Genomic DNA, 24,524 nt, shown 5'->3' with positions numbered 1-24,524 from the left:
CAAAAAATGATTTTGATAAATCCTGAAAGTGTGTACTTATAAAACTATCATCAAGTAAAGTCCAGGGACTAGGACAACCTGAGTACAAGTTCTCTTCTGAGTATATTTTTTGAAATTTCAAGTACATCCAGCAGGTTCTATTAAAACAAGATTTCTCAAACATCAGGATTTTATAATTTTCTTCTCTCAGAAAAATCCATCTAAGAAGGAACACAAAAGAAAAGGCAAGGATGTAAAAAATTGTCTGGACATTAACAGCCCTCTGGAAATGTTAAGCTCTAGGACTACTTTTTATCTGATCTATTTTGACAATCCCTGTGCCACAGAACTAGCAAAAACTTGAAGCTATTTTTCAGAGAGGGTAGACCAATTCAGCTACTAGCATTAGACTGAGATAGAAGCCAAAAGGAAACTCTTCTCTGCTGAATTTTCATTAATAATCCCAGTTGCTTAACCCTTCTCTCTGGAAGTCAAACCAAAAAATAACAGCAGGAACTGCCAAAGCAGAATAATTTCAAGAGCATCTAAACAAACACTATACCTGAAATATGTAAAGAACAAACGAGGCAAAGCTATCTTTCTACTTGATTGACCCATACAGACTCATGACCAGAGCACTGCAGATCTGCAAGTGCTCTTTATTCCCTTTATTCCTCCATAAGAGCAACAGGTTCAACTGAAGTTCTTGGTATAGTTTAGGAACCATAGATATAAGATAAAATAAATAAATTTTGAAATTTTATTTATCATTCTTCAAGGTTTCAGCCCAAGCTCATGGAGTCTGCAAAACTCTACCTGTAGCACAGGACAGTTTGGAAATTAGAACAGCCCCAGCATATCAGAGCACTGACTTGGCCAAAAGGGATCACTCATTGATTATTCCTGCCAAATCCTCTTTAAACAAAAGGACTGAAGACACCTTCAGAGGCATAGTTCTTTTAAGTGCCTTTTTAGATGAACTGCTATACAAACATACCCCTCTATTAAACCCAAACCCACACAACCTCTATTAAGTACATGTCCAGTGGACATACAACGTAAACCTAGCATAATTTAAGTATTAGATTTTTTCCCATTAATCCAGTAATTACCTTTTCAAGAACTCCTAAAATACATTAATTTTGTCAAGATGCTATTATGAGTAAATTGTCAAATTAGCATTGCAAGTATGAAATACATCATCAACTTAACTTACATTGACAGAAGCATCTCCACTCAGTATTTCCTGAGAGGCTTCCACATGGAGTAGGTCTCACAGGTAATGGATGGGATTGAGGATTAGGAATTGTGCCATTTTAGGTGTATGACAAGTTTCTGCTTGCTTTGGGCACACCATTACCTTTCATTCTCTCTTGCATATGACAACAGTTTTATCAGACCTCAGCCATGCCCATTTCCCAAATATACTTGAATGAGCTGCAATTTCTCATTACCAGAGCACAATTTATGCAGAAATCACTTTTATTCTTGCAGGAATGTGGGGGTTTGATATGAAACAAAGATTTAAACCAGTTCAGTGGAGCTCAAGAATTGGTCACAAAGTGGCTGTGCTACCCCCCAGGACGTGTGTGAGGGTGCAGGTCACATAACAGCACTGAGGCCCTGTAAGGGAACAGCAAAGACTCAAAGGCCAAGTGACAGCAGCTTTGCAGCTCATCTTCAAAATGCAGCCACAGACCCTCCGTTGCACACGACCTGCAGCCTCCTCAATCGGTGCAGGGAAAGCGAGCTGTTTCTAAAGCCTCCTTACGGCTTTGTCGGAGTGTTGGCCCGCAGCCCTCACGCTCCCGCGCCCCCTCACGCCGCGCCGGCAGGGGGCGCCCCGCGCGCGGCCACGGCCCCTCAGGGAGCGGCTGAGCACGGCGGGAGCCGCGTTAAAACCAACCTCGGCCGGGGTCTCTCCTCCTGACCATGGAAATACTGGAAAGAGTGCTCCAGAGAGGTTCAGCCCACAGCACCCAGCCCGGCCAGTGAAGTGCACAGCAAAGATGGGCGCTCAGGGGTCCCGGCTCACACAGTGTAGTCAGCACTGGGGGCATGAGAACCAACGTTTCCTTTCAATGCTTGTGTCTTACCTTTATTAAAGGTGTTACAGAACAATAGCCAGAGCATGCCAGTTTGCTAGCAAAGAGGTTAACAGTAGTAGAGAATAAAAGAGGATCAACAACTTATTGACAACAGGTTTCTCTATTTTTTTCATTATTGTGAGACAGTGATGCTGATTAACAGTGAGAAAATCACCCCTGGAGGATACCAAAACCACATTTCTTCTCCAAGTGATCCCAAGCTTTTGCTTCACAAACTCTGGAAAACTGTTAAGACATCACTGTCTCTTCAGGAACTTCCTTCTTTTTTGGTTAGCTGTGCACATAGCTTACAGACAAAACAGGAAATCTTTTACCAAACATCAATAAACTTGCATTTTCACAGTAGCACTGGGGGAGGGGGAAAAACTCTGTACCTTGCTCAAAAGGGATGAAATGTAAGCAAACAACCTACAGCTGTAGGTCTGATTCTTTAGACACATTCTAGTTTCCAGCATACAGCAGAACCAGTCCAAAATGACAAAAGTCAGCTCACTTGGCTTCAGAGGACCTTACACAGTGAGTGAGGCAAATGTTACTAGGGCTGCACTTTAAAGATAAAGTGAAGAAGTTTTACTCATCCATCATACCTTTTATTTCCTAGTATCAGTAGGTGACCATCTTTAAGGAAGCTGAGGGATAAGAATTGAGGAATATACCAGCTGCACTTTACAGATTAACAGCCACAGAAATAGAAAGCAACTATAGAATCTCAGGGTTTCACAAAACTAGTTTCATTTGTAACACTTGACGCAACAAGATGAACTGCAACAAGTGAAGAGAGCTACATCTGTAAAGTGCTATTTTTGTTAAAAGTGGCTAAAAAAAAGCACAACTACAACAGATTTGGGTACTCTGTGGTGAGATTGTCGATGTCCTCCAAGTATCTCTTTTCAAGCTCTGTGTTTTTTGATGAAATTGATGAGCCCATTTGTTGAACTATCATGAGATGTCACTGGAGCATCTGACTCCAGTTCAGGCTCAATTTTCTTGGCAAGTTGTTTTCCAAGCTCAACACTGTTTACAAAAGCAGGAGAAGGAAAAAAAAAAAGCAGTATTAGTGCTAACAATTTACAGTATTTGCTATAAGCCATTAATATTAAAAATAGATGCCAGCAAAAAGGAACATCCCAGCAAGCACCATGATGTTTTATCCCTCAAAAATTACCAGTGTCACTCATGAAAAACTGGAGTTCTCACTGTTCTCATTAGCTGAGCACACATTACAGGATGTTTACATGAATGTTTTGTTTTAAAACCTAAGCAGAGTCTTTTCATCTCAGTCTTCACTTGTGTTATGCAGCCCGCCCCAGTGCAGAATGCATTCAGCTGGCTCCTGCTCACTGTTGAACATGGCAGTGCTCAGAACACTGATTTGTCACCCTAACAAGGATCAGCTGAGCTGGAAGCACCCCCAGCACTGCTCAGGAGTTACAGCCTCACTTCTAAGAGCCAGGGACATTCCAACAGCTGCAAGAAATAAGGCTGGTTCTACAGCACCACTACATTCCAGTTTTGGATGCCGTCCTGAATTTCATGTGTGGCAATAAAAACTGTACTTACTCCTACTGCACTCCTGATTTCAGAATTTATAGTAGACATCAGCTTGTACTAGACAGTATTCTTTTTCAGGTTTCTGCTACAGTGTTTAGTAACAGAACATGCTGTGGTAGCCAGCACCAAAGAACACATACAAAGACTAAAGTAGCTTAGTTTAAACGGATATTCTACACCTGTAGAGCAAATGTGCTCTTCAAAATAACCCCTCACAACATAAGCAGGCTGCACCTGAAAAATCTTATTTCCCAATCCCTCTACCTAAGCCTACATACAGTATGTTTACAGTTCATATTACTACAGATGAAAGAACCTGATTAGCTCCTGATTAAATTTTTAAGTGACACAGTGACAGACTCCTCCAAGCTGCTGCTGCACACATGGAACTCCAGCACAGCCCTCAGTCACAGATGAAGCCTGCATGAAACCAACAGCTGCTGCCTACACAGACCTCTGCCAGGAATGCTGACTCTCCAGCACAGGAAAATTAAGAGGTAATCAATCTTTTGCTCCACAGATGCCACTCAAACTGCCTATTCATCTAGAGGTAAAATAATACTTTTTTTGCATACTACAGGGAAAATGTTTTCCTTCCTAGTTCACAGAGCATGCATTCAGCCTGCTTGACTATCTTCCTCACTACTGCATCATTCTACATTCATAGTGTTTTTCTAAATTCAACAGAAGTCCTTAGCCAAAGTTGTTATGTACAAGTTATTATGCATAGCTAACCTATGCATAATGCATTATGGCATGGAAACCTATCCCCAGAAAATCTGTTTTCATTTAAAAGTATCCCATAACCACGTGCTTTAAGTATAAAACCCTTTGATTGTCTTTTCTCTAATTCATGAGAAATTCAAGAATCTGTTAAGAAGTATACAAGAAATAAACCAAGGAAACTTACCCCCACTGGTCATAACTGTTAATATCCCAGACAACTCCTTGAACAAATATCTTGTGCTCATACATCGCTGTAAGAAGAAAGAGATTTATCAATAAACTTGATCAGAAAGTCTTCATTAGCATTCACAGATGAGAAATGTATTCACTTACCAATGATGGCTCCCAGGGTGAAAGGGTTGAGTTTTGTAAACATGATGGAATTGGTTGGTCGATTTCCCTCAAAGACCTTTCAAAACAAGAGTTACATTATCACCTAGTATGTTGTAACACTTCCATTAGAAACTTGCAGGTTTTTTCTTTAGAGTCCACACTAGACAATTAATATTAGCACCAATTACGAAGTCCTGAAAGCTCTAAAGGCCTTCAACTATAAAACTGTATATTTCCCATGGTTTTTTTTTACAAACACAATGGAAAATATATCTCCAAGCACCACTGCTGGCTATTGTGGGCTACAAGAAGTAACCAAAAGTCACTAGCCCAGGGCAGTGCCACGATAGCCTCCAAGGCTTCAGTGCAGCCTGTTCCAAGTGCCCTGCCAAGGTGCCATGGGTGCCCCCCCATCCCAGCTGCCCTGCCACCCCCAGCAAAGCCCTCAGTGCCAGGGCAGCTCCTGAGCCCCGGGTACCTTGTGGGGAAGGAGTTTCTCCAGAGCCTCCCCGCTCAGCCCGGCCGCCTGAAGCTCCTTGCGAGCCTCATCAGCCGTCTTCCCTTTCATCAAGGCCTCTGTCTGAGCAAGGAAGTTGGCCAAAAGGATCTAGCAGGCAGAAATAAACACAAATCACCATTTGCATAGCTGGAACAGTGGTACCTGGTGCTTGAACCCACACCAAGACCTAGTCTAGACTTACAGGTCAGTTCTAACACTGTGGCAGTGAAATATGCAGTTGTTTTAGCTATTGCTTCTTCCCTCAGAGTGCCAGGAGACTTCATTACTATTCTAAAGCACACATATCCAAAGACAACCAGGATAGTTTTGCAAAATCCTGCTCCTGACAAAGCTGGCAGCAAGTCTCCCAGTGGCACCAGAGGAGCCAGGACTTCACACAATCCTTTTGATTTTATCTCATGCTACACCATCTCATGGAAAGTCAGGTACAAAGATTTGTCAAAGGTAACCAGCTAAGATGCATTTATTCATCCCCACAGCTTAACATACACCAATCTCTACCAATGCAAGGTTTTAACTTATTGCTCCCTGTCTAATTTATCTGCAAAATTACCTGTGGTTTAGTCCTACCTGAAGATACAATAAGTTTTTTTACAGTCAAATGAAACCTTTTTTTGTGAAGTCACTCTAAAATTTTACCTGTATTTGGTCTTACTTGACAAAAAAATTACTATTACACAATTCAAATAGCCCTTGTCATCTGAAATCATGACAAGACTGAAATTCAGTGAGTAAAAATTTTTTTGTGAAGTATGCAGTAAATAGTTAACCTGAATGTGTTTCCACCTTTGGAAGTTAAGAAAAATCTTAGTTCATTGAAAATCCTTAGATGATAAATTAAAAACTGGACAGGTTAAAAACATGTAGAAGGCCATCACCTCAGCCATATCATTAGAGTCACCAAATTTTGTCCTAGTATTTAATACTTGAAAGCTTTATCAGAGATGGTATCACATCAGGTCTGAGAATTTGCTTCTTCCTACTCTCCAAGAACTACATTCCTTACAATTCTTCAAGGAATTTTAAATACTTAATTGCTCAACTCTTTCCAGCTTCAGCAGACTCACAAGAAACACCACTGAGCTGCCTCAAGCTGTCACTGCAATTGCTTCAGGAATAAACATACCACTGCACTGCATCTTATATATAACTTGCAATTATAATCCAGGTATTTTTGAATCTTGTGAATGTTGACAGAGCTTTTGTGTATAGTTTCAAAGGGACATTTAGAAATATCACAAGGCAATATCCAGTAAGCTGCCGTGCCTTGAGCCACAAGAAATATGGTGCCCTGACAAAGCACTTACCTTGTGATGCAAGCCATTTCTGATGGGGTGCTGGGTCTGCACTGGGATCAGGAAGTCACAGGGAATCATGCGAGTTCCTGTAAAAAAAAAAAAAGCCTGGTAAATAACCCTGCATCAGGTTAACTCTTTGAAAACCTTAACTTTTCACCCCATTTTCAGAGTTACTGGCAGACTCAGTCATTTTTAAAAGATTTATAGAAAAGCATTATTTGCAGCAGGGGGAAGTAACATACAGCTCAGTTTCAGCCCTGACCTCCTTATTGTAGTTAAAACCTGCATCTTGTAGCTTTCACAAGCCACTAATTAAGACCCCACAGCAATGTGATGTTGGGTTAGATATCTGAATCCAGCCTCTAAACAAGTGCAACTCTGCTGTCTGTCTCATGCAGCTCTGTAGCCATTCAGACTTGAATTCCAGGACAAGGAATTAAACAAGTTCTTTACCTTGGTGAATGAGCTGGTAGAAAGCATGCTGCCCATTGGTGCCAGGCTCTCCCCACACAATAGGGCCAGTGCTGTAGTCCACACGAGAGCCTTTCTTGGTAATGTATTTGCCATTAGACTCCATATCACCCTAAAGAAGGAAAGGGCAGGATCACTTAGTGGTAGTACTTGAACTACAATAAGTAGTGCTTGTTTATAGAATTTTTCTAAGCATCAGGGATACAGCTGCTTAATTTATGACCATCAAGATAACAGAGGTATGAGGAAAAGGTCTGTAAGTGCAGAAATAAGCTGAAATCGATTCCTGGCACCAGAGTCTTTAGGCAATGAACCGAGTGCAGTTTTATCTGCCCACGTTCAGGACAGTGAAGCAGGGCAGGTGTCTGCTCTTGGCTGGAAGCTGTGCTGTGGGCCCTACCTGCTGGAAGTAGGCAGCAAAGCGGTGCATGTACTGGTCATAGGGCAGCAGGGCGTGGGTCTCACAGCCGTAGCAGTTGATGTACCACACCCCCAGCATGGCCAGCAGAACCGGCACGTTCTTCTCCAGGGGGGCAGTGTGGAAGTGATTATCCTGCACGACAAAGCAAAGTTACACTTCTGATAAACAGCTGCCATCCCTCCCAACTCCTTCATTGTTTTTATTGTGTTGATCCAGTGAGAGCTTCCCATTAACTTTCACTTTAACATCATTGAGGACAACACATGAAGCTGAACTTCAGAAATCCATTTCCTTATTAAACTCAAAGGAACAAATCTGAAATGGGCATCCCACACTCACCATCCAGTGGGCTCCTGCAAGCAGACTCTCAAAGTTGTCAAAACCTAACAAAGGAAAGAAATCAGTTTGTATTTACTATTACAACTCAAACTTGATTTTTCTTAGAGACAACTGTGAAACAGTTTTGATTCCTTGTATGCAGCAAGCCTCCCAACCACTAATCAAGTTTAAAGCTGCACTTAGACTCCTCCTGAATTTTGCATCCCATGAGTCAGATACTGGCTTATGCTTAATGCCCAGACTTCACAGCAAGTCCAATTTCTTAAAACATAATTCAAAAAACCTTCGCCTAAACCAGAAGGAAAACAAAAGCATTTAATACAGAGTCTGCTTTGAGGCCACATAGTTTTTAGCAATTTTGAACACTTAATCACAGCCAGTGGGAGATATATCCTCCAAGAACAATTGGGAGGTGAAATGTTTGGACTCAAAGCAGCAGCTCTACCTATGGTCAGAGGCCAGCTGTGGGAGTTGAGCAACCTAAGAGGAAGAAGTGCAGATAGGCTGGCATGTCAGCAGTCAGCACCAAATCTGTCTGACAGCAGCAGTGAACAGTTTATTGCAGACGAAACAGTAAGTGCCTGACTTGTTTATGTTGCTCTTATAACAGATTTTTCTACCCATGAAGACTCCTATTCATATAATTGCAAAAAACACCAAACCCTATGTTATTCTTCTAACCCCAGTCTAAGGGAATCCTAGCTTTTGCCTAGAAAAATAAATGACATAATAGCTTTAGGACTTTAAACATCTGAAAGCAGTAATGAGGGAACAAAGTACTGGGAACAAAAGGAACGAACAGCAGAGGAACATAGTTAAGAATGCTACACAGAGCTCAGAGAGACAGAATCAGAGACAGGACTTTGGTGTTAGTGTGTGTATACTTACAGATACTAAATACCCTACTTCAAGTTTGGGAATGTCAGTTGCAAGGTCTGATTTTTCAACACTGACACAGCTTTATATAAATCAGGTACTTTTGGCTATGTGACTAAAGCAATGCAATTTGACTATTTGTCCCCAAGTATGGGGTAATTCCCAAAACTGTACTTGCAGTACAAAAATAAACATTTTCATTACACTGCAGATAAGTTTTTAGCATCCACATCCAACCACTCAGAGTAGGCAGGTAAACAGTATTTGTCCCAAATGTGATTCACAATCCACTACTGTTAATGCACTCCACAGTTACACTCCTGAAACAAACAGAGCAATTCTTGGCATGGTGGCCAAGGAATACCTACCAATATGCAGGGCAATGGAGAGACCAATGGCAGACCACAGGGAGTAGCGGCCACCAACCCACTGCAAACAAGAGATGGTTGAGACACAAGGGCAAGGTTTTTACATCCAAACTATTAGAAACACAGCATGTGCTTAGACTGTTCCCAGCAAAATCAATACTCTGCCTGGTGACAGGTCACTGTATATATTTGGCATAGTCAAGGGAACCTGCACTTCACAGTGCACCCTAACAAATGCCTTTTTTTCAGTCTGAAGTTGTCCTACTTGTCCAATTTTTATAACATCTGTTAAGTAGAGAGCTTGATTCCAGTTCACTTCCAAATCCCAAATTTGCTGCTTGTATAACTGCTTTTATAGTATCACTCCTCTACAGGGAAAGCCTGCTTCAGCAAAGTTCTGACACTTGGGAAAGGTAACATTCCAAAGGGCAGTACACTTAAAATATGCATCTGGTACAACATCTCCAATTGGGCTCCCATTTCTGATGTCTGACCTTTACCAGGCCTAGGTTATATACCATAGACACCCACAGGCAAATGTCACAGCTTATAATAACCACTTGAAATGAGTAATAAGCCAAGACTATCTCCTGTTACTCAACAGCTGATTGGACATCTAAGAACACAGACTCCTCTTCAGACCTTTGACTGGAAGATTTTAACTGAATGGGCAAAAGTTCTCAATTTGCCTTTTGTTAAGGGTTTTCAGGTATTTCAGTGCACTGAATACAACTCCTATAATTTATGAGTTGCTGCTTCAGAAACTGCTTCTGTAGTTTCCAGACATCTAGTTGGAACCCTCTTACTTGCTTCAGAAAAAGCTAACAGTTAACACCTACCACATAACAGACATTTACTTACATCCCAAAACTCAAACATGTTCTCTGGGTCAATTCCAAAGTCTTTAACTTTAGGCTAAAATAAACATGAAAAAACATCATCAGTAAAACCAAGTCATAAAAATCTTTATACCAAGCAAGCAAATACAAGTTTAATACCTATTAAATAAACAATCCTACAACTACATCCATCTTAAATGCATAGCAGCCATCACAAAAATTACATTTTCATTTCCAGAAATAGCTATCACTACTCACTATTAAAAATCAATGGCATACATTCACTTTCTGATGAATCTAAGTGGCCATATAGTTAAAGCTGGCCTGACATTCAGTTTACATTTACCAAAACCATAATGTCAGTCCCTGACAGCCTGCCAATGACTGCAGTGTTCTTCAAACTGCTGCCAGTCTCTCTGCTTCATGCTTTTGCATCAAGTACCACATCAGAGTATGCTCATCATAAGCATTTTTCAAACTGCCTGCACTATTTTGGCTCTCATTTGGAGTTCAGAATAACATTTGTTTATGTAATTGCATTCACACACAACTTAGGCAATTAGAGGTAACACTTATTAATAACAAGTCATTTCAAGCACAAGAACTCTTGCTTTCAGATGTAAAGGTCTAGTAGAAAATGCACACATCTATAATCAAAGTCCAATCTTAGAATAGTTCAATACTCTAGAAGTGTTTCAGTCACTTTGAGTAGAAGAAAAAGACTTCCCTTCAAGAGTAATGCTAAAATTTGGTATTCAAGCATCTTAAAGGATAGACTTCCTTACTAGATTTTAAGGCAAGACTGCCTTAAAGGTAAATAGGAAAAATTAACTAGATTGACAATACTTACAGCATTGGTAGACAAGGCAACAAAATGCTTGGCCACAGCTGAAGGCTTAATAAAAATAAACACATAGTTAGGTCTAGAATGCAAATTATTTTCATTTCTGGTTATAAAGCTTATCTGCTACAATTTAAACAAAATACTGTTGACTCTCATCAGTTGTTATTAATTTGAAATGATCTTATTCACATTCAGTGTGGGATATGGCAGCATACCCAAAGAGAACAAACATTCTGATGACATTCCCATCAAGCCCTCCAGTAACATTCCCTCCAGAGAGGGACACACCCTTTCCTTCAGAGTCTGTTACCAGTCTGGACACCACCACAGCTCTGGAGCAGATGGAGCTTGATGTACACCCACTGCCCTTACAGTCAGGTGCAAAAAACCAAGACAACCAGAATTACTGATAAATGCCAAGCTCCAGATTCAGATTTCAGTCTTTCAAAAGGTGTTCTGGTAAACAAAGATAAGTTGTCTGAACAGTAGTGCAAGGAGGAATTTCAAAGCCCAGTTTTCAAACTACAGTACAGCTACCCTGACTGGAACAGGTTAGCCTAACTACCTGAACTGGCAGTAAGTGCTTTTTTTTCCTTTAAGAATTAGAAATAGGAGAGAATGAGCCAAATACAAGGTTTCTATTCATAGCACAGCCATCTGCCATAGAAATGTCAGTGTATCATTCCAACCATAGCTTCATTTCTAGTTTTGAGAAATTTGGCAATAATTTAAAGGTAGAGCCACACACACTACTCTCGTATTTTCATTACCAGTAGTTCTGCCAAATTATTGGCTAGCTCTAAGGCAAACACTACACTATTACTTAACAGGCAAGATTTGGAGAACAATGCATGAGAACCATTTATAATGAAAAACTAGTGGGTTATGACTTTGTTTGGACAAAATAGTCCATCATTACCAAGGCACTAAAATGATCTAACTACATCATTTGCTACGTTTGGGCAGTTACTGGCTCTGCTCCAAAGCACACAGAATGACCAGGAAGAAATTGCACAACAAAAACTGCTGCATTCTGTTACTTAAGCTACACAACTCAGACTTACATCATTAGCAGCACGCAGGAACCACTCTTTGGCCGTTTCTGCATTGGTGATGGTTTCCTGCGTGGTGAAAGTCTGCACAGTGGAAAACAAGCAAGTAAGTAAAACTGTTCTTAAAATGGAAACAACTTCAGGTTACTAAAACATCATATGCTCAGATAACCAGAGCAGAGTGATTCTAGATGTTCATAATACACAGCTGCTGCCAGATTATAGGAAAAAACAAGCTTATGAATCCAGGTAGCTGGATTTACCCATCTCCCTGTAAACTAGTATGTATCTGAAACTAGAATAATTATTCTCTATCTCCTGCCTTCCCACTACCTAAACTGTTCTGCAAAAGCTTGAGACTAAAGTCATCTACTTTAGTCTTTTACTAAAGAAATTAAAGTTTTACTCTAACTAAAAAAAAAAAACAAAAAAAAAAAAACCCAGCTAATTGAATATCTAAATAGGATAACCCAGCTGGACTGTCCTATTGTCCTTTAATTCCTATTTTTCATGGAAGAACACTCATTTCTACCAAGACTCTTGTCATAATTCTTCTTTTGCTGATTAGAGGAAAGCATTTTCCTGCTTCATGAACTGTGCACAGAAGTTCAGTCATGCAGTTCTGCAAGTATCTACAACCATTCTGATTTATTCAGCCATCAAATTCTAGCTTTAAGGGTGAACACTAGATTCATCCTACTCTCATCCATCTCCAGAAATATTTCATTATGAAACATAAGCCTGTTATGGAAAGAAAAAATGCCATTCATCCTCTTCCAAATATATCCAATTATCTAAGTACAGTCTGGCAAACAAACTCAAGTGTTACTCCTTGCAATTTGGCAGTTTTCTAAGCCTTTGAACCGTGATCCCTGGACTCAATTATTCCAAGTGACCATTAGTATTACTTTGTGCAGTTTCCTTATTACTCCATAAGCTGTTGCTCGGCTGCAGCAGTGCCAAGATAAGATAATGAGGACTGTGCAGAGCATGGCCAGCACATGTTCATTTGTTGCAGATTGTCTCCAACAGCAGAAAGGTTCTACTGTGCTTTACAAATGAAGGCAACCCAAGTTACATAACCATGAAGTCTGTCTCCACCTCTTTGCTCAGACAGAAGCATTCCTCAGAGGGAGAGGGCTGCTGGTAATTATTGCTTACAGAGCTAAGTTCTCAGCAAGGCAAAACTTAAAGGCAGCTATTCAGTCTAATCAGAAATAGTCTGCTGGTACTTCAAAAGATGACACCCATCTTTACCTCTTTAAGTAAAGCAGCTTAGTATTTATAGTGCTCAAGGAACTCAGCATTTAAGTTATTTAGGTTAAGGTATTTTGTGACTACCCTATAAAATGGAGATTCTTAAAGTACATGCAATTCATTAATGCAAAAAACCAGAACTCTTAGCAAGTACACTGTACTTAAAGGATCAAAAGTCCTTTAGGAATGACATAATATCCAGAATTTCAAAGCAGTAACTACATTGGATCATACACTCCACCTACAGAGAAGCACAGGGAAACAAACTTCTGTGGACAAAGCTAAAACTTGCATTGACTGAGAAACTCCAGACAACATGAAATCGTTTATGTATCTTATTTAGGTTAAGTAATTATCAGTACTTGACTTACAGATCCCCAAGTATTTCAGCAGCAAGACAACCTTGTACTGCAAGTTTAGAAAGAATCGTAAGAGGCCAGTTTAGAATAATCCACACTGGAAGACCCTGATCTAGATATTCCTGCTGACAGCCCTCTCTTCTGGCTGAATTCTTTATGGGCAGAGCAAGACACGTGCAGTGCTTGTATCAGACATACCTTTGATGCAATGATGAAGAGAGTAGTGTCTGGTTTGAGTTCAGCCAGGGTTTTGGCTATATGAGTACCATCAATGTTGGATACAAACCAAACACGAGGGCCGCCCTTGGAATACGGTTTCAAGGCTTCAGTTACCATCAGAGGGCCCTGGACAGAAGCCACAATTAGATTGTATCCTCACTGTAAGCATGTACACAAAGATGGTCAGGGTGTACAGAAGTCAAGGGCTTACCAAGTCAGAGCCACCAATCCCAATATTGACCACATCAGTGATTGCCTTTCCAGTGTAGCCTTTCCATTCACCACTACGGACCCTCTGTGGCAAAAAGAAAAAAAAAAAACAGCAATAACTATTTTGCACTTACACTAAAGCTACTGATGCTAATGCTGGAAATAGGCTTTGTTTTCAGGTACTGCTGTAGAAAGCTGCCAAAGACAGCTTTCAAGCCTCTAGACCTTAAGGCCTACACTCAGAGCTACCCTCTTGGCTAGACATTGCATTATGTCTAAGACAGAAGTAAAAACACACCACAACATCAAACACTTGATGAAATTGAAACTCCCCCTTCTGTGTAGACTGCTGTAGCATTTATAGTGTTTGCTAAGGCAAAAGCCATCAATCCAAAAATGAAAAAATCTTGGACATTGAACTATGTGCAACAAATGTCTGAACCTGAAGCAGTACTTGAAGTGTCTTTAATTAGAAAGCACTTCACTAACTGAACTGGAAGGCAGTACGAATAAAACCACAGAGATAAAAGATTTATTGGCAAACCAAACAAACATTCTAAAAGCTTTTCTCTTGCAAGTATGCTTTGCACTAGGATTTATTTCTGGGTTGCACTTTAACAGCACATGTACAAGTTCCTGCTCTATTCCTGTTTAAGCATCACCGAAAGTTCCAAAACAAAATTACAATTATTAAATAAAAAATTCTACATGGAATTTTGCCCATCATCTACCACATATACATTCAATCTGTTCCAATCACAAAAGCAATTCTTCTGGTATCATGAGTACTTGCAAGTACATTTCCCAATTCTAAAACAATTTTACTACATAGCACTTAATTATGCTAATATTTGCTTTCCTTCACTACAAATGTTTAAGCTTTTCATTTTTCCAAACAGAAAATCCATTTTTAGTAACAGCATTCCTGTAACCCATTTATAATTTTGGCAGTCTTAAATTCCCATCTGCTAAGTAAGCAGACTGAAACTAGCACCTTTGTTAATATTTTCAAAGAAATTGCTTAACATGATTTTTATTTTGCAGAGAAGATATCTGCATGAACATGATTTACATGTTCTGATAAATGCAACCACAGAGCAACCAAGAAGATGGCACCAGTGAAAACGCTTGTTTTGCACTATCAAAACCTTAATCAGCTAGAAATTCTATGGTGGCAGACACCACAGAACATCCATGGCCATCCAATTCTCACAGCATATGAGGAAAGTACCAAATTCACACCAATTGGTGTCAATTATTGTGGTTTTAGCATTTATCTTTAATAACAGAACACAAACTTATTCTGCAGAGGTTAGAAGTGTGAGTTAGCAGTGAAACAGGGCACTACCACCAGTTAAGACTCCTTACAACAGCAACCAAGAAGGCCCAGGTCCTCACAGCCTTGTTTAAAAGGCATTAAAACTACACAGGTAGGTATTCTGCAAACAGAATAGAATCAAAGTAATTTGACCTAAAACCAGAAGGTCCTTAAGAAACTATTTAAATAGATCATAATCAAATTGCAATTGAGCTGAACTTGTACTGCTCTCCTGATTTTACACAAGTGTTAAGAGGCAGTTTCTACCTGGTGCAGCCAATTAGTTGAAAAATTAGCAAGAAATAAAGCAATATTTGAATGGTACTTAATGATTTACAAGACTTCCAAAGTACACACAAGATTACTGCTGAAAGAGCAAAATCTAGAGAGTCCATTAAAGAAAAACCCAACTGGAAACAGGGGAAAAGAGTGAATCAAAATCAGCTCCAACTCCATGCTTGAACCAGAACTATTGTAAACCTCAAAGAAGGACAATAATTCATGTGAGCCAGTCTACAATCAACACTTCTCAATCCCCATGTAAGAACCTGGCTGGGTATAGAAAAATGTATAAAAACAAGCTATGGTGGTACTATACCTGACAGAAGTGTTTCATTTTGTCCAACACTTTGTTTACTTCTGGAACCACATCCTTCCCATCCACAAGGATTGGCACATTGGAGCGATTTCTCAGAGCAATGTGAAGCACAGCTCGGTTCTGAAACAAGGGGAAAACATCAAGATCAGGCTCTCTCCAGGTTACACCCCAGGGCCTCAGATGCCTCATCCAGAAGGCAGTACAACCATCAAGACTTGAAAATCCTTTAGATTAACTGGGATTAATAGAGAAGTATTTTCAGTGTGTGTGCATACACACACATCAGCAGCTACCTCAATCACCCTCTTACTTCACCAGCTCAATGCAAGGGGCTTACCACAGCACAATATGCAAACTAATAGTTTACTTAGGGAAAAAAGGCTCAGATACCCTTTAAAAGCATTTAGAGATTGAAGTTCAGAATTCAGCAATGCAGTGATCTTCATTTTGGCATGCTTTAGGTATACAAAAAAAATTGTTTCTTATTGATGACAACAGAAAAAAATCAATTACAATAAACAGCTGAAGTTATTTTCTCAATTATCCTAAGTAGTCTATTTCATATAGAAAGACAATTTAAACATTTAACAACAAAGGATACAATAGCCACATCCCTCTATCCACTACCCACAATTAAATGTTGTCTGAACACTTGCACACCAAACATGTAGGCAGTGGTTGTGCTACAAGACAACAATCTTAGCATGCACAATTTTATATTGCTTCTTCAGTTACACACAAACCAAAGCACCAAAACCTGGCCTGTGGGTCGGCTGTTTAAGAGCTTAACAGTTGTAATCCAGAATGAAGGAATTGGTCAATACGCATGAACAAATTTAAAAATTAGTCTGCTCTACCTCACTGTTCCTTAATACAATGAGAGGCACTGTGAGACAAAGACAACACAGACAACATGAACTGCCAAGTTATGACAAATACCAAATGCTAATTCAAAAATCATTGAGTTTGTGGTTACTGACTTGGAATACAAAAAACCTCTTTCACTTGCTAATTGAAGTATACCCACTCAAATTTGGGGTGAACAGAGAATGTTTTTTGCAGCACTCAGCCATAGAATGGTATTTGGTAAGTACTGCTTGCTATCAGCTAGAAGGATGCTTTGTCTAATCAAGAGCAGGCCTACTTGACCTGATCTCTGTGGTTAAGCAGTAGTATTCTGTGAACACGATGCAGGCTATCAAGACCGTCCCACAATGCATGGTCAGATGAGTTACCTTGTAATGCTCTTTGTACCATATCAAGCTCCAAGTCTGAACTCATCTGGGACAAACACCTGGCAGTGACACCCATGGGTGCACTGTAAAGAACTCCTACATAAGCACACAACAGGCAGCCAAAGCCAATGCCTGCAGCACCAAATACAGACAAGTCTAAAATACTTGAGACAAATATCCAAAGAATGTTCTAAAGCAGATCAAGAGCAGTAGACGAGTCAGTTCTTGCCATCAAGAAGCTCCCTTATGTCTTACTGCTTTAGGTTTATTCATGCTGACAGAATCCTGCTTAACATCTGAAAATTTCACACTGTCCACGTGCTCCTATTCCAGAGCCAAACCAACCTGGTTTGATATTCTATACAAACAAAAATTAGGCAAACCCCATCTAAGTCAACATCTGAATTGGAAAGAAGTAACTGAGAAACAGCCTGATAAGAGGTGTTTCTAGACTTGTAAGATACATCAAGTGGTATCAAGACAGTAGCAAAAGAGGGAGCTAGCAGTAGAAACCAAACACATTAGAATTTGATATTGTGCTTAGGTGCTTTCTGTGAAAATTCTGAGACTTCAACTCCTACACCTGCTTTCAATACACAGTGAAGAACAACTCCATGATATGCAGTCAGATGGGCAGTGACAGGCAGTATCAGACAAAACAACCCTCCAGACAGATTTAAGACTCTTCACCCTCTCTCCCTTTTCTGTAGCTATATCTGCAAATTGAAGGCATTAGTACAGAAGGAACAGGAACCATTCCTCCAGTGAAATTGTATCTGTTTCCATGTCTTTTTACAAACATGAATCATTCACAAACAATACAATGTCCAACAGCTGAGTTACTTTAAGCAAACAGCTTGTGCAATAGCTAAATCATTCAACAGCCAAGTCAAAGGAAATACTGGTTTCTCTGAATTTGCCTCAAACATGCTAAGCAGCCTTAAGTTCTAATGCAGACTAATCAAACCCACTGTACTTTTGAGTTCCCAGTTTTCATCTGATTTTTAATATCAGAAAAAGTACAGTTGGCTTTCTGTATGTTTTAGTAAAGATTTAACCATAACTACAACCTTCAGATTTATAAAAAGAGGGAGGTACTCATCCTCCTACTGAAATACATGGCTAATTTCCCAAGACTGTTTATAGTCTTGACTGTTAAATGTACCCAAACATGGTACATGTAGTCCAAAGTAGGTGGTCTACCACAATTCTCCCTCACACCCTCCAGGCAGTTTAATAAGCTTTATGAATACTAGTGCTAGGCAAAAAGTATGGGATACCTGGAATGCAATACTCTGCTCCATGCTCTTTGCAAGGTATAACTCATCTTCCTCTCCACAAGAGAGAGGAAAAGGAAAAAAAATACCATCAAAATCTCCAAAAGATGTACTGAAGGAAGTTTTTTTAGTGAGAGCTGTAAAATTTTTTCTAAGTGGTGCAGCAAACATCACAACCACTCAGGATTTCAAATGAGTATTTAAAGGAAGTTTTTTTTCAAGACTTGGCTTACACAGATGCACAAACATCCCAAATACACAGGCACAACTAAAGTGGAAAGAACCATGGACAGAAATAGCCTTACCTCAGTGAAGTTGATCTTCTCTCCACTGAACATGCGCTCTCTGGCACTTTCCACACCCCTTGACTTTGCCTGAGAAAGGTAAATATAGATTTCTCTTAAAATAGTGGAAGTCAACATGCATTATGAAGGTCCAGCTACATTAAAGAGTATGAACACAACACAAGACTGGGAAACTAATTATGACAGATTAAAAGACCAACTAGATTCTAGGTAAAGAAGAAAAAAGTTTCTCCTTTTTAAAAGGAAGTATTTTAAAGCAGATAAGTATTAAAAAATGGCTTTGTAACTCAGGGCTAGATGACAATGCAAAAATTTGAATCCTGCCAAGATTTGTAAACCTATGCCTTTTAACTTCTATGTTAGCTAATGCTTATAAACAGTGCTAGAATAGTGAGCTGCAGATAAAAGCTATTTTGTTTATTAATGCACAATTTCAAATAGTTACCAGTTCCATCAGCATTTTCATCACTTCTTCTGTAACAAGGTTCTTGGAGTAATCCAGTAAGATATCCCCATGGTCAGTATTCAGGGTCAAGCTGCCAAAACCAACAGGTTGTTTAATTACATATTCCTGAGGGGTGACTGTTTTAAGTAAGACAATGGTAACTCTGCTATAGATTACAAAATAATGGGAATCCTAATTTAATCAAGTTAGTAAAGAAGATGTGAGTGACCCATTTTCCCAACAAGTTCCATAAAATTACTTTTTTGAAAACCATGTTTTTCAGTCATCTGAATCAGTGTACACTTTCTGCTTGTGAAAACCTAAATACAATGAAGTACATTTGATGCATAGTTAGGCAACCACATTCCCATTGAGCCACCAGTATTCTCTAGCAATAATCAGCTTTTTTTAATGTATTATCAGTAAAGAGTTTGTCACATTCTTCTGCTGCTGAAAAATTAAACTGTCTTCCTATAGGTCCTGTCATTCTTTCATACAGAGTCTTGAACAAGTCTAATTTAAAAATCTATACAAGATTATGACCAGAAACATTGCCAACTACTAGGCAGAATTAAACTCCATTTGTTCAGGTTTAGTCTCACAGTCCTCAGATTCAGTGGAGGTGTCCAAATTATTTAACAAATGATCTGCAAGCTACAGCCTAACCCTCCAGAATAGAGGCACCTGTAGGTTCACATTTGAGAGGAAACAGAAATGGCAGCCCAGCAGAAACCAAGTGAGCCCTTTTGTATTTACTATCCTTGTATCTATGTGATGGGTTCTGTAGTTCCTCTAGTCCTTTTTCTTCTCTGCAATCATTTCCAAACAAATCTATATAATGGCTTTAACTGAAAAGCTGAATTCTGTGAGTCAGCCTTTGACAAAAGCACATCTTACTCTCCCCACACCCTTCACAGGAAATTGCAGCTACCAAAATTCTCAGTGTTTCTGCCTTGCTCATTGTCTGCTTTTCCTTTCTCCATACCTGAGCACAGAAACATGCTCTTATTTTAGCCACCACATATGCCAGAGACTTCACAGGGACACACAACAGCATAATTGTTATTCATACATAATATGACAGAGCAGGCAAGATTCTTCAAAGGAAGAATGGAGCTGAACTTGCAATAACAGTAATAACCAGAAAGGCCTTAACATTTCAGTGGTTTCACTTACTGTTAACTTCATTAACAGTAACATAATTTTTATGGTCTTAAAGTATACCATTGAATAAGGAAAGGAAGGTGGTTTCAAGCACAGTCTTAGAACCATGTTTCTTTAATAAGTGAGAACACAGACAAGCAAGGAAAAGCAGTATCAGTGCTGCTGAGCACCCTTCTCTTCAGCAGGTTCCTGAAACCCTGACCATACAGCACCAGGGGCCCTGGAATATGGCTGGCTAAGGGGAGGACTGGTTTGGCTCACCTACCACAATTGTTACTCAGATACAGCACAGAAGAAAAATAACAAGTCTTTGATATTTGATGCAATTTATTTACAGATATCTCAGACTTGAGCACATTTCACTAATTATACAGCAAGGCCATTAGCATACTAACTTCTCCAGTTTGGAGAAGCAGAACTCTCAAAATTCTTCTTCTATATTAAACTGCAGATGATAGCTTCTCCCAGTGTTCCATCACAAAGCAAAGGATTTCGTGTTTACTTGTCTTCCACCTACAATTCATTATTTTATGTATATGAATGAAATCAAATCTCACCAGACCTAGAAGACAGTATCTCATTAAGTTATGGCTGGATTCAAGCCACTGTTCATTTGAGGAAACTGCAGAAATGTGCCACCCAAGACTTTCCAGGCAAAACCAAACCAAGCAATGGCTATGAGATTTAGCTTCCCACGAACAAGGTGGAGCACACAGTGTACAATGTAATCCTCTGTTAAGCCCTTTCAGCAAGGGATCCATCCACCCTCTGTTGAACAGAAGCCCCAACGCCTGCAGCTGAGCTGTGCTCTGCCCAAGTGCCCACTCTGCAATGCAGCAGCTCGTGGCAGTGCTGCTCAGGGGGGACAAGAGCCTTGTCACGTAAGCCACAGCCACTTCTAAGTGATGCAGCCCTCAACCTGCAGCACCACAAGGATTCCATCTCCATCACATTTTCCATTTACACTGGTGGCTCTTATCCGTGATAATGGCCAAGCCAAGCAGGAGTGTCATTATTGCACTTTCTATCTGCATCAGGGGTACCTTTGTCAACAGCCAGGTATATCTCTTACCTGCTGAGTTTTATGATGGATGCATCATATCTGTTCCAACCCTTTCAGAAACAGCAGTTTCCAGTGAACAACCCATAAGAGCTCCTGTTCCTACCTGACCTTACCACCTTGGGTGGTAAAGAAGGCAAAGATCTCTTACAGGTGTGACTACACTCCTTATCAGGAAAAAATATACAAATTCTGAACTAGGAAAAAAAAAAAAAAAAAAGGACAAAGGGAAGAAAGGATCTTCTGTATATAAACATGATATGATGTAGTGAATGAGTGTAAGGCTCTTAAAGTAATATTAATAGATACTTGTGCCCAGATATAAAATATTCAGATTAAAAACGATTCACACCAGTCTGAAATTACTCCAGAACCAGCATCAGAAAGCACTTTCACCTGGGCAAAATGCCTCTTTTCCTTCTAAAGGAAGGGAGTCAATGGTTTTGCAACAACATCTAGCAGAACTGAAATATACTCTTAAGTCTTAATTTCATGTGAGGGAAGTTGCAAACTACACAGAGCCATGTGGCCAAACCTCCAGACTATTTAGGTTTCCAACAGATATTAACTACCATCCTCCAGCTGATCTGGCTCAGAGTGGCCAGCTCTGGTGAAAGTACCAGTGAGCTGTACTCAGCACTGCAATTGTACTTTGCTATGAGGAAGTTCTCCTAGACTAGAATGAAATGGCTTATCTGGAAACAGGACAAAATAATTAAAAGAAAGGATTAAGATAGATGAAGTAAACTTAAGACACTTCAACTGTTTACTTATGGGCAGCACAAGAGGACATTAATTAGTAGAGCTATTTGAAATAAATAGCCTCAGTAGAGACCATTTCACCAAAAAAATACTGGAGATAAGGAAACCTTGCAATGAGAACTAAGTCTATTAATGAGGATGTAGCAGATATTACTGATCAATTTCTTAAGACTATAACAAATCTTGTTAAAGTGGCCAGGTGAAGACAGTACTCCAAAAATCTAGTATACTTTTCCCATCGAGGCAAATGATATTTTCTCTCTCATATACAGATACGTAGGACTTTAAATACAATCTTATATTACAACCTAAGAATTTTCTAATGAGTTCAAAAGGGGGAAAAAATCCCTTTACGCGAGACAGTAATGAAAAATCTGATGCACGCAACAAGTCTTATCACAACACTCTAGAACGGAGGCTCAGTTTATCTCTAGTACTCAGGCTCACTTTATAACACAAATCTGGGATGCATCTCCTAATATTAGACTTTCCTGATTACTGCTATAGTACAACAACGTAACCACACACGTGCCCTCTCAGCATGGTCTCCAGAGTACAGAAGATACGCGTCCCACTTTACAAGATGAAGGCGCTGAACGGTATCACGATGCTTCCACTTGTTACTTCCTGCTCTGTGTGCTACGAGGCATTCGCTGTAGCAGCGATGGCGTGAGGCGAGGCAGGGCTAAACCCCCACACCCCCCGCTGCCCGCCGCAGGGCAGGGTCCAGGGCCGGAGGGGGCTCACAGAGATGCGCGGCCCCTCGCGATTCTATCGCGGAGCTTATCATGACTAAGCACGGGGTGCGAGAGGCTGCGAACGCCGCCCCACAGTGCGGCTGTGCGAGCGCAGCGGGCGCTGTGCTGCCCGGCACGTACCCTGCTGCAAGGATGAGTCAAGGGCAGGCGGCGCGGCCGCCCCTCGGGGGCTGCGAGGAGCTGCCCCCGCCCCGGGCCCCGGCGGCGCTGCCGGCCCATGTGCCCGGGCCGCCATCGGCCCCGCACCATCCGCTCCCCGCCGGCCCCGCTCCCGCCCGGGCTGCGCGGGGGGAGCGAGCGGAGCGGGGCCGCGCCAGCGCTGCCCGCCCGGGCCCGGCCGCACCGCGCCCAGCACAGCCCCGGCCCCGGGCCTGGTACGCGGCAACCGCCCGGGCGCGGCACCCCCGGGGCCCGCGGGCCGCTGCTCCGCTCCGCCGCGGCACCGCCCGGCCTCACCTGAACTTCTGGAAGCGATCCTTGTCGGCCTCGAAGAGCTGCCTCAGGACGAGCTTGGAAGAGTTGGCCTTGTGCCACTCCACCAGCTTCTTGAAATGGGGGTCGCCGGACAGCGCCATATCCGCGGGGCTAGCAGGGAAAGCAGAATGAGCCGAGCAAGGCGAGCAGAGCGTACACCGCCGCTTCCGCTTTTATAGCGGCGACGCGGCCTCCCGCGGCCGCCCCGCCCCGCCCCGCCCTCCCTCCCTCCGCCGCGGGATTCCCTCCGTGCCGCGCCAGACGGGGAGGAGCGGCCTGCGGCTCCGTGCGCGGGGCGGCGGGGCCTGGAGCTGGGGCCGGAGCCGAGGCTGAGGCCGGGGCTGGGGCCGGGGCTGGGGCCGAGGGCCCCGGGGAACCCGCCGCGCTCCCGGGTGTCGCTCCCGCGTGAGGGAATGGCGGTGTCCCTGTCACGGCGCAGCGCTCCCCGAGGCCGGTGTCCGCCCGCGGCTGTGCGGGGCCGCTGCTCCTGCGGGTGCGCGGTGGAAATACCGTCCCTTGCCGGGCTGGTTTCACCCCAGCGCTCCGAGCCGGCCTCAGCACCAGGGTGGGACAGAGCTGTGTGACATCCGCACCCCACTGGGGCAGCGGGGCCGCCCTGGGTGCCAGACCCCTGCCTTCATCCCTGTGTGCCAGACTCCTGCCTTCATCCCATTGTGCCAGACCCCTGCCTTCATCCCTGGGTGCCAGACCCCTGCCCTTCATCCCTGTGTGCCAGGCCCCTGCCCTTCATCCCTGTGTGCCAGATCCCTGCCCTTCATCCCTGTGTGCCAGACCTCTGCCTTCATCCCTGTGTGCCAGACCCCTGCCTTCATCCCTGTGTGCCAGACCCCTGTCTGTGTCCCTGTGTGCCAGACCCCTGCCTTCATCCCTGTGTGCCAGACCTCTGCCTTCATCCCTGTGTGCCAGACCCCTGCCTTCATCCCTGTCTGCCAGACCTCTGCCCTTCATCCCTGTGTGCCAGGCCCCTGCCCTTCTCCCTGTGTGCCAGACCCCTGCCCGTGTCCCTGTGTGCCAGACCCCTGCCCGTGTCCCTGTGTGCCAGACCCCTGCCCTTCATCCCTGTGTGCCAGACCCCTGTCTGTGTCCCTGTGTGCCAGATCCCTGCCCTTCATCCCTGTGTGACAGACCCCTGTCTGTGTCCCTGTGTGCCAGACCCCTGCCCTTCATCCCTGTGTGCCAGACCCCTGCCCGTGTCCCTGTGTGCCAGACCCCTGCCCGTGTCCCTGTGTGCCAGACCCCTGTCTGTGTCCCTGTGTGCCAGACCCCTGCCTGCCCCCCTGTCCACCACAGCTGGCTGGGCTCTGGGCAGGCCAGGGCAGGCAGAGCAGCAGCTGTGC

General features: G+C 42.3%; 1 protein-coding gene across 1 annotated transcript; it reads right to left on the bottom strand.

Annotated features, from left to right (window-relative positions):
- Positions 1-2,050: 2,050 nt before the first annotated feature.
- Positions 2,051-23,403, bottom strand: GPI (glucose-6-phosphate isomerase). The gene is made up of 18 exons (XM_056500721.1): positions 23,149-23,403; positions 18,949-19,039; positions 18,504-18,572; positions 15,687-15,806; positions 13,772-13,855; positions 13,540-13,686; positions 11,738-11,809; positions 10,680-10,724; positions 9,852-9,905; positions 8,991-9,051; positions 7,747-7,790; positions 7,387-7,539; positions 6,969-7,098; positions 6,525-6,601; positions 5,176-5,304; positions 4,698-4,773; positions 4,549-4,615; positions 2,051-3,101 (listed from the first exon to the last, which is right to left on the bottom strand). Exons 1-18 carry the CDS (start codon positions 23,265-23,267, stop codon positions 2,978-2,980), a joined length of 1,662 nt encoding a protein of 553 aa, XP_056356696.1. The 5' UTR covers positions 23,268-23,403; the 3' UTR covers positions 2,051-2,977.
- Positions 23,404-24,524: the final 1,121 nt, after the last annotated feature.

Source organism: Oenanthe melanoleuca, chromosome 11, assembly GCF_029582105.1.
Source record: "Oenanthe melanoleuca isolate GR-GAL-2019-014 chromosome 11, OMel1.0, whole genome shotgun sequence".
Classification (NCBI taxonomy): domain Eukaryota; kingdom Metazoa; phylum Chordata; class Aves; order Passeriformes; family Muscicapidae; genus Oenanthe; species Oenanthe melanoleuca.
Note: the sequence above shows the minus strand (reverse complement) of the source record. Positions and strands in the feature narration are given on the sequence as shown.

Bases quoted from the DNA above. Each gene is read 5' to 3' on its own strand.
- GPI (XM_056500721.1), bottom strand. From the start codon at position 23,267: ATGGCGCTGTCCGGCGACCCCCATTTCAAGAAGCTGGTGGAGTGGCAC. The intron at 13,687-13,771 runs GTAAGCCCTTGA...GCTTCTGTCCAG, and splicing joins GGATTGGTGGCTCTGACTTG to GGCCCTCTGATGGTAACTGA. The intron at 4,616-4,697 runs GTAAGTGAATAC...TTCTTCTTACAG, and splicing joins CACCCTGGGAGCCATCATTG to CGATGTATGAGCACAAGATA.